The 10845-nt window shown below is 39.2% G+C and overlaps 1 protein-coding gene across 1 annotated transcript in view; it reads left to right on the top strand.

Annotated features, from left to right (window-relative positions):
• The window catches only part of LOC107586360 (unc-80 homolog, NALCN channel complex subunit), a 59415-nt gene that overhangs the window by 46657 nt on the left and 1913 nt on the right, over positions 1–10845 (top strand). Inside the window, exons 49-61 of the mRNA XM_016273681.1 lie at positions 1775–1993; positions 2081–2281; positions 3462–3585; positions 3663–3788; positions 3895–4018; positions 4105–4311; positions 4397–4581; positions 5106–5271; positions 7048–7227; positions 8878–9025; positions 9203–9259; positions 9987–10068; positions 10150–10267. Coding sequence (XP_016129167.1) covers positions 1775–1993; positions 2081–2281; positions 3462–3585; positions 3663–3788; positions 3895–4018; positions 4105–4311; positions 4397–4581; positions 5106–5271; positions 7048–7227; positions 8878–9025; positions 9203–9259; positions 9987–10068; positions 10150–10267 — 1937 coding nt within the window. The remainder of the gene's footprint in view (positions 1–1774; positions 1994–2080; positions 2282–3461; positions 3586–3662; positions 3789–3894; positions 4019–4104; positions 4312–4396; positions 4582–5105; positions 5272–7047; positions 7228–8877; positions 9026–9202; positions 9260–9986; positions 10069–10149; positions 10268–10845) is intronic.

Raw genomic sequence — 10845 nt, 5'->3', positions numbered from 1 at the left:
CAAGTACGTTTTTTATATTTAAAGAGTTTTTATATTTTATATATTTAAAGCAAGTTTTTTGGGCAGTGTAGAGTAGCGCTTGTTGTTTGTAATTTCTCCGATCACAAATACAGACATGGTTTTATGTTACGCTCTGGCCTGACAGGGCATCACAGTATGGTAAGGGGCGTAACATTTCCATCACACGCTTGAGGTATTCGGCCAATCACAACGCACTGGATAGCTGGCCAATCAGAGCACAACTCGCTTTTCAGACCGATGAGCTTTGTAAAAATCGACTCGTTTCAGAAAGGCGGGGCATAGAGGAGAAACAATAATGTACAATATGTGGAAAATAATGTGTTTTTTTAACCTTAAACCGCATAAACACATTTCATTACACCAAATACACAAAATAATGTTCTTTTTAGCAGCATCATATGACCCCTGTAAGGTGGACTAGACAAGAATGTAATACAAATAGTTGAGTTTGCCAGGTGCGTACAACATTTATGACAGCTTTTCATGAAAGTGTTGGTCAGTTTGTCTGCTTGACAATCCCATTTTGCCCTGCAACAATAAAATTGAAGTGAGATAAACTGAGAAATGTTTCTTTTTAGTTAAAATAGATGTTGCCAAAGTTTTCATTTGGGGACATAATTTGAAGTTGGAAAAAGGTAATAAATTGCAATATATCACAGAATATTGCAATATATTTAAAATCGCAATAATATTGTATCGTGACACAAGTATCGTGATAATATCGTACCGTGGGGCCTCTGGTGATTCCCACCGCTATACAGTACAGTGTTTACAGTCTAGATAAGTGTTTAAAGACACTGTTTACAGTTGAAATAGCTGATACTGTATTGAATCAGTTTCTATTTTTGTGACTTGTTGCAGTTTCTTCTTTTTTATTGTGGCATCATAACAAAATAATACAGTTGACATACAGAAACTGTCCCTTTCCCTTCCCAGCTGGCCCACCTTTTTTAAAGGTTTTAAAGCCTACAGTATTACTTACATTCAGAGTTGTCTGGTTCTTTCTGGTAGGAAATTTCAGAGAAAATAAAAGAAGAATCAATTACTATAACAGATTATGTTTTTCAGATATTTGATCTTTACATGGCTAGTCATATCTGCATTTATATGGTTATTTATATGGGGGGAGTCGTGGCCTAGTGGTTAAAGAGTAGTCCAGCGGGGATTGTAGGTGGGGGGAGTGACTAACCAGCGCTCTCTTCCACCCTCAATACCACGACTAAGGTGAGACCCTTGAATAAGGCACCGAACCCACTGCTCCCGGTGTGTGTGTGTTCACTACTGTGTCCACTACTTGGATGGGTTAAATGCAGAGCACAAATTCCGAGTATGGGTCACCATACTTGGCCACACTTTCACTTTATCACAGGAACCATGGATATACATCAAACCATCAAAAATAAATACGTTTTAACTTGCAGTTTTCATTCAGCTGCATATACTTTGATTTCAAGAATTCCTTTGTCAAATACATGCATTTGGGTAATTTTAACTGAGTATTTTATGTCTTGTTCATTTAACCCAACATACTCCTCATCCCAGCTTCCTCCTTCTCCCAGCTGCCATATAAGAAGGTCACTTGGCACTATGCTGACACCTACTGTATATTGTTATAGCAAAGTAGTATAACAGAAAATGTCTGCACTGCCTGAACACATATGGTTTGCATGTTGAAATGATTTGCAAATAACAGTACAATAACAACAAAACAAGCAGTAGTTGTTTGAAAGTGCTCTGGTTTGACTCTCTGCAGGGATAACCTGCACCTGCTGGAGGAGGGTCAGGGTATACTGAGGGAGGAACTGGACGAGCGTATTGCCCGTGAAGAGTTCCGTCGCCCCCGTGAGTCTCTGCTTAACATCTGCACAGAGTTTTACAAGCACTGTGGTCCACGCCTCAAAATCCTGCAGAATGTGGCAGGAGAACCCAGAGTCACTGCTCTAGAGCTGCTGGATATCAAGTCTCATATGAGGTGAAACAAAAGCTACCTAAAGTAGTTTGAACATCCAGTAGCACGATGGAGCAACCAAGTCATAGCATTTTCTAACATGTTTTACAGATTGGCAGAAGTCGCCCACTCCCTTCTCAAATTGGCCCCGTATGACACGCTGACCATGGAAAGCAGAGGACTGCGCCGCTACATCACAGAAATGTTACCCATCACCGATTGGTCGGCAGAGGCCATTCGTCCTGCCCTCATCCTCATTCTGAAGAGGCTGGATCGCATGTTTAACAAGATTCATAAGATGCCCACACTCAGGTGCGTTCACCCTCAGGCTCTGTGCACCAGGTATGTCCTCACGCTGATCTCTAGCCCTCCACCATCTGTGTTTTTGTATGCACTGGTGGAGCTCTGCTGGCCTTATCAGTGGTATCACATCTCTTGAGATGTGATGGCCAGCTGCCGTTTTTGTGCTTTGTTGTTGTGCTTTGTTTTCCATTGTCTCATTATGATTTCAAAATAAAGTTGAATAAATGGTGGACTAAATGTTGTAAAGCAACAAGTATGCCTAAGAATATTATATCTTGCTTTTGTGTGCATACACAATAAGATAAGCTTGCTTATATTTGTGAAGTATTTTCTCCAATACACTTATGCAATATACTTTTAAACTAATTAGACAGCAATATGTCATTTATCAAAAACTTACAACGTAAAGTATTCTTCCTAAAGCACTTATGTAGGCATTATTTTTGTGAGTATCAGTGCAAAGTTTTTTTTTTTTTCCATTGGCAGAAGGGATTCATTACAAAATCCTTAGTGACATTTCCAGAAAAAAATTAAAAATAAATCACTTGAACAAATTTAGCATGATTGCGCATAATAAACCTGCTCAAATGTGGTTTTGTGCACATACTGAAGTTTCTTCTGCGTGTGGAAAACTAATACTAAAACAAATATTTTCTGAAAAACTTATATGTGCACAATGAAACTTTTGTGTGTGCATGGGAAAATGTTTTTGTGTTTTTAGTGTAAAGGTTTTCTCATGCATTCACATTTTTTTTGTGTGTGCAGATTTATATACACAAACCAATAATTGTAATAATGTGTGAGCACAAATATTTTCCAACAAGCAGAAGAAAATGTTTTTGTTTGCGTATACATTTTTCATGTGCATATACACTACTATTCCTTTAAGTTGTAATACTACTTAATAATGTTGTTTTTACTGTATTTTTGATCAAATAAATCCAGCCTTGATGAGCATAAGTGGCTTCTTTCAAAATCATCAGTCTGAATTATTTAAAACTTTTGACCTGTAATGTATTAACTTTCTAATGCACAGATTTTTTTTTTGTTTTCTCTGGAAAATTCCACTTTGTATTCTGAATTCTCTGTAATTCAGTGACTAGTGGCAGAAAACATATTGTATGATACCTTGTTGATGTCCAACTTTTAAAAGTGTGTGAGATGAATATCTCTGTGTGTTGTTTTTCAGGCGGCAGGTGGAATGGGAGGCAGCTAGCAGTCTGATTGAAGGGATTTGTTTGACACTTCATCGGCAGCCAATCATTTCCTTCCTCCCTCACCTGCGATCTCTAATCAACGTTTGTGTCAACCTGGTGAGTCCCAAACAGCTGTTGCCGATGAGATCCTTTGTGTGATGTATATTTGTTTACATAAAGATGTATGTGTTTAGGTGATGGGGGTTGTGGGGCCCTCTAGTGTGGCAGATGGACTTCCCTTGTTGCATCTAAGTCCATACCTGTCTCCTCCTCTTCCCTTCAGTACAGCAGTTGTGCGTTTGGTTGCCATGCAGATCCAGGTATAATCTGTTTCTTTCTATAGATATCTCTATTTCTAATATGCATTTCAGTTCATTGATACAGTATATTTTTGGGCATATGTTTAATGTCTTCCTCCAATTCTAGGCTTTAAAGGATGACTTCCCACTCAGTCATGTGATCTCCCCCTTCACCAATCAGGAGAGACGAGAAGGGATGCTGCTTAACCTCTTGATTCCATTTGTATTGACTGTGGGCTCAGGGAGTAAAGGTCTGCCTTAGAGAACAAACAGAACCTCAAAGTCATAATGCAATTGGATGTAATTTACAATGTTTATTTATGTTTTTCCTTTACAGACAGCCCTCATCTGGAGCAGCCAGAGGTATTTCTACTTTTGCAGACAGTCATTAACATCCTGTTACCTCCACGCATTATCAGCACTTCCCGCAGTAAGAACTTTGTTCTGGACGCATCCCCTGCCCACTGCTCCACCCCAGGGGACACTGGGAAAGACCTGCGTAGAGAGGGACTGGCTGAATCCACCAGCCAAGCAGCTTATCTTGGTACTAGAGCCTTGGAGACGGTTGGATTTTTTTAAAGATGTCTGTACATTTTATAATTTTTTTTCTTTTAATCTGCTCTTTATAGCTCTGAAGGTGGTCTTAGTCTGCTTTGAGCGTCAGTTGGGTAATCAATGGTACAAGCTGAGTCTGCAGGTCAAGGAAATGGCTCTTCGTAAAGTTGGTGGTCTGGCTTTCTGGGATTTTATTGACTTCATAGTGCGCACAAGAATTCCAATCTTCATTCTATTGCGCCCCTTCATACAATGCAAGGTGGGCGGATTTTAAGGATATGTACTAACTTTTTGAACTCTCTATTAGTGGTTGACCGATATGGGTTTTTAATAGCCAATGCCGATATATAGAAGGGTGGTTGAAATAGAGCTGATTTATATGATATCACACATTTACTTTAAGTTAGTAAATAACACATGCACCTCTGCTACACTAAAATGACTACTTATTTTATAATTTAAAGTCACCATGAAATAGAAACTGACAACTGTAAAATTGTCACAATGGAATATTGTAGTGTATATTATTAATTAGCAAACAACAATGATGCAATCAAGTGAGTCTTTTAACCACTATCAGTTCACACCGTTTGTATCCTGTGCACAGATGGACCATCACACAACATTAATCAGTCGTCACAATTCCGAATATTGGCCAATTTATCTGCCTTGGCAATATATCAGTTGCTCATTTGTTTCTATCTATGGTCCTTTTTTCTGCCAGCTCTGTATACTTCTGCAAGATTGATATTCATGAAAAAGTCTTCATGTCTCTACTTTCAGCTGTTGACCCAGCCAGCTGAGTCTCAGGAGGAGATCACGGCTCGTCACCATATTGCAGAGCAACTAGAGCGTCGTTTCATCCCACGGTCCCTCTGCAAGAGCTCTCTGTTTGCTGAGTTCAGCAACGAGCTCAAGATCCTGAAAGAGGCTGTGCATAGTGGCTCTGGTGAGAACTGGCTTAATCTGTATATTACCTACAAAACAAAAGTTAACCTACCTATTGTTGGAAACTCAGACTACGTTTACACGACAACAATGTAGTCAAAAACGGAAAAGTTTTTCCCTTGCTTTTTTAAAAAGTTTCACGTATACACGACAACATTTTCAAAACGATTAGCATTTACACATATACGCGAAAACGCTGTATTACGTATGCCAGGCCAGTAGTTGGTGCTGTCACCTTGTTAGTAAACAGTACCTGTTGCCGTGTGTATATGATGCGTCTCCGCTGTTGGTTGTAATATTGGTGAAGTAAATCCACACTTTGCTGAAGAAGCATTAGCAAATTCTTAAACAGCAACAACAGTACCATGTACTCCGCCATTGTTGTGTATGTTTGTTCGCGCTTGCCTTTAAAATCGACACGTACTGCGCATGTCTACATACCTAACACGTACTACACACGCTCATAACGTCACCGTTTTCAAAGATTCCAGTTTTGGGTGTTTACACGGAAACGACAACGGTGGCATTTTCAAAAACTTGCACTTTGAAACCTGTTTTCAAAAATGACCGTTTTCAGCCCCCGTTGTCTGTTTCCCATTTTTGCCTGAAAATGTCATGTAAACAGCCCCTCGGAAGTGAAGGCCAGGAGACTCTTGGGTGTCATTGTAGTTTATGTACATTTAGGAGGCAGTGCTTAGAAATCGAGACAAAGCACCTGGGTGACGACCTTAAACAAAGCATGCAAATGAAGTATTCAGGTGTAGCAACCTGTCCCATTTCACCAGTCCTAATCCAATCATCATAACTACTCGAAAACTGGGGCAAAGGCACCAAGAGCCATTACAAACAAAAAGTGAGAGTCTCTGAAATCTGGCTCATTTGTTTTACAATAAGAGAAGAGGAACTGGCAGGAACCTCTTGCTACAAACTTTGTTCAACAGAAGCATTCATCTGATGTCATCATCTTTATCATAAATGCTAAATACAATGTATTTCACCTTAGTTTTTCAGGTGATTGTTTGTCGGGACATAGGATCAGTAGATCTAAGACAGATTCTTAAATTTGTAATCCCACACTATCTCTCAGTAAAATTGGTCACACTTTGAACTACGTTCCTGAAGCCCCCCAACAGTGCACAATTTGCAAATCTACTTAATCATACCTTATTCGGGTCATCAACTCATTAGTAGAGATTTCAATACCTGAAATGGGTGTGTCAGACAAAGGAGACATGCAAAATGTGCAGTCTACATGGACGTGATTTTGTGTCAGGTATTCAGGTTTTGTGATTTAACCTGGGGTTACAACTGTACTTTATCAAAGACTATAGAAATACAAAGACGGTTCACTCTTATACTTATGAATGGGAGAAACTGCAATGCGTAATATGGCAGAATAGTCCCGCCTTCTAAATGAAAGAGCCAATCACTGATTGGTCAAGTCGTTGCCTCACTGCATGAGGCTAGAGCAGCCAATGCGCATGCGCAACCATAAGTGTGTTATAGCTGCGTATGCGCATTAGCTGGTCTAGCCTGAAAAATAAGTCTGTTTTAATACTATTTGACCATGAGAACCAACATTAATGGGGCAGTTAATTTCAGATTTTGTTGCTGATTTGAAATGTGTAATTTAATTGTGTGTTCAGTGAGCAGTTTTTGAGATTTCAGGATTCCCCCATTTATTTAAATAGCTCCTGGGAGGTGTTCGAAATATGGCCACCGAGTGAACAGACTTTCCTTGATAGGGACTTTGACTTTATTTCTCCCCGTTTTTCAGCATACCAAGGAAAGACGTCCATCAGTACTGTTGGCACGTCCACCTCTGCATACAGGTTGAGTCTGGCCACCATGTCCCGCTCCAACACCGGTACAGGAACTGTCTGGGAGCAGGAGAGCCAACCTTCACGCCAGCCCTCACAGGACACACTCAGTCGTACCGATGAGGAGGAGGAGGAAAGTGTGTGATTCATCCTCTTTGGTTCCTCTCAAAACATTAATTTACTCACCCTTGTGTCATTCCAAATGACATAACTTTCTTTATAAACCTGTTCATTTAAAAGATCTGACTTAAAAGAACAGTCTGTTCATGAATATATATGTGACATACTGTATATGAATGCATGAATGGACATACATAAAATTTTGTAGCAGATCTAGACAGGTGGAGCTGGGGGAGGTGGAGGGTTTCAGAGCAACTGAGTATGCTGCAGGACCAGCTTACAGCGAATACTAAACCAGACTGTTTAAATGTTGAGCAAGCAATCTTATTGGCTGCAGAATCAGCTTGTGTCATATAGTAAATTATATTATTGCTAAGAGTGCATGTAAAGGACCTACTGTATCAGCCTGCGTTATCTAGAGCAGTGTTTCCCAACCGGGGTGCCATCTGTCGAGAGCAGGGGTGCCGTGTAAAAAAAATCATTTGTTAATGTTTAAATTGCTAAAATATTCAAAAAAGCATCTATTATATAATATCCATTTCTGATGTCGCCAATAATTAGAGATGCACCGAAATTTCGGCTGCCGAAAATTAATTCACCGCTCAGGTTTCACTTTCACGTGGTGTGACGCTCTGCATATTATCCTGCTCTATGCGTGTGCGCTCTGCTCAGCCGCTCCACTCGTATACCGTTCATGCGAATCGGAACAGCAAAGTCCACTCAAAAATTGAGCCGACAGGTAACATCGATGTAGTACAGTATTGTTTCTGTCTGCAATAGCCCTACTGTGTTGTAACAAGGTGTGGTATATGGGCAACTCTGGTAATTCTGCCCTCTCATTCATTGATCTGCTAACCGCTATGTTATGCTCACGTGTTCTGATAATAATAGCTTTCTAGGACTAAACATTATTTGGATAATTGGTAAAAAAAAAAAGTTAAATATCTTAACCCTACTGTTAGACCTACCTGAAAAACTAAAAATAAATTTATTTAATTCGAAGGCCTGTCATTATTTTTTATTTGTGCTATCATTATTAATTACTTTATTTGTTCTTATTTTATTACTGACTGCTTACTTGTCATTTTTTATTCAATTCAAAGTTTGAAATCAATCTATCTCGTGCTACTGCACCAAAATTACCCCACTGTACAATAAAAATTTGTGAGATAGCTAGTTATAATGGTAATTAAATAATGTTTACATATGTATAAAAGCCTACATTAAAATATGTCATATAAATTGGTATCTTCATTAGAAATTAGTCTATTGATTGCCACCATTGATGGACACATTTTTTTAATAATATAAAAAATATCTGTATGACATTATATTCTGCAGTTATTCCCTGTTGTACCGAATATTTATACTTTTCAAATTATCATATCGAAGTTAGAAATTCAAATACTGTGACAAAATTAGTTTTGTAGGGTGCCACAAGTTTGTTAAAATTTCCAAAGGGTGCCGTGACAAAAAAATGGTTGGGAAACACTGATCTAGAGTTTCATGACTGAAATATTTTTTTATTATTTTTTTAACAATGATTTCAAGCAGCATGATAAGTTTAAAATAAAATTTATGGGTTTTATTGCTGAGGAATTTTATAGATGCATCTGCTGATGTTATTGTTGAATGATCCATATTACTGCTTACTCTGTCGCTTTCAGATGACTCCGTCAGCATCCCCAGCGTGGTAAGTGAGCACGAAGCTTTCCTCCCCAGGCTCATTTCCCAGCGGCGTTTCTCCAGTCACGCCACAGGGTCGGCTGCCACTCAGCCTGAACCAGGCATGAGCACCATGCTGCCCAGTCACAGGTAAACAGACACCCCTCTTCACAACTAAAGCTCATTCAGACCAAAAACTGTATATAACAACCTTATTTATCCAATCTTACCATATCTTTCCCTTTAAGAGAGGGCTGATCTACAGCTGGGGGGGTTGCATGTCTCTCTTATTATTCCCCTAATCTTGTTCCCTGCCCAACTCTACAGTGAACCCAATGTGCTAGATGAATCCCAGGGGCTTCTGGAGGAGGGTAACCTGTCTAGGTACAGTGTCACGGCCCTGTGTGTACAGTGTCTCACCGTCTGTGTGCCAGGGCTGGGCCTGCCTTCCCTGTTCATCGCATCCAACTTAATTCCTCACTAGGATCTCTCTCTTTCTCTTCTCATCCACTCCAAGTCACTATTTCTTTCGGTCTTTTTTTTTTCTCCTGGCTAGGGACAATGATGCCCGTCTACGTTTTATCACTTTGTGGTACTCATGTCATCTCCAGTGAGCCTCATGGTGTCATGGTGTCCACTCATGTTTCAGGCTTTTTGCTGCTCAAATTGGAGTTCCTCTCTGGGGGGCCAATCTGTGGGGCTGGGAAGTATGGTCTAGCAGGTGTAAAGTAGACAATTAGACATGAAGAAATGTATTTTTTCTGATCTGACAGCAGATGAATCTGACAAATTCTTGTACAAAAGTGGCTTAGTTTATATCGGATGTTCACATCCTTTTGCTCACACTGCTATACCAGCTTCTCTATTCCCCTTAGTTTTTTGTGGATGACATTGCAGGTTCTGTCCTGCGATTCATGCTTTCTTGATTCGTCCCTGTCCCTGTGTTTGATTGGTAGAGGGCTATGGACTAATGGGGATTTGTGGATGGGACACATTTCCTTTTAACTCTCCAATTAATCAGGAGGATTTAACAGGGATTGTGTTCAGCTCTTCGGGCAGTTCGAGCTCATCAGCTCTGTTTGTGTGTCTGTCCTTTGGTTTTATTCTGCAGGGTTGCCAGCGTGCAGAGTGAACCAGGACAGCAGACTCTGCTAATCCAGCCACCTCTCGGTCGTAAGAGAGGACTTAGGCAGGTGAGCGCTCAGAACACAGGCTTATTTTTTGCATTCGGTGTATTATGTCAAGGCATAAAATTGAGGCACTGTGTTTTGTAGCTACGGCGACCTCTGCTGTCTATACAGAGGGTGCAGGACGAGTCTCGTGGACGTCAGGGAGCCAGACTCTCAACAACCCGCAGGAGCATTCAGCCTAAGAGTAAACCACTCGACAGGGGTGTGTGTCATTTGTGTAATTACATTTAAAAAGAAAATTAATATGAGTGGGGACTATGTGTATAAGTATATGTTTATAGCATGGATAATATAATATCTGTGTGTATCATTATCGGTAAGTTATTGTACACAACATAAAAACCCTTCATTGCAGTCTTAAAAGCATTTCTATGAATTCCTTTTTGTTTATAGACAAACCTTTTAGTTTTGCTTTGTGAATGTCAGCAGATTTAATGCCTAGTGTAATAAATAATAAATATATTAATATAATATACACAAATAAATTACATTATTATGAATAATAATACAAAATAAAAATATTTATGATTGCAAAACCATTGTTATATTACAAATCTGAGATGTTAATAATTATACAGCAGACTGCATATATACAAATTATATATCAGTATCCACTCTAAATGCATAATTGGTCAAATAAAATTTGACTTTTTAACTTAATTATTATATTATTTTATGCTATTTTGGTGGGCATAATATATACAAAGACGTACCTAAAATACACAATGTATAATTTTTAATACATTTTCAACTTGGCTTTTCTACAAGCAATCTATGAAA

The sequence above is a fragment of the Sinocyclocheilus grahami genome, unplaced genomic scaffold (assembly GCF_001515645.1).
Source record: "Sinocyclocheilus grahami isolate Dianchi unplaced genomic scaffold, SAMN03320097.WGS_v1.1 scaffold80.1, whole genome shotgun sequence".
NCBI classification, from domain to species: Eukaryota; Metazoa; Chordata; class Actinopteri; order Cypriniformes; family Cyprinidae; genus Sinocyclocheilus; species Sinocyclocheilus grahami.
Note: the sequence above shows the minus strand (reverse complement) of the source record. Positions and strands in the feature narration are given on the sequence as shown.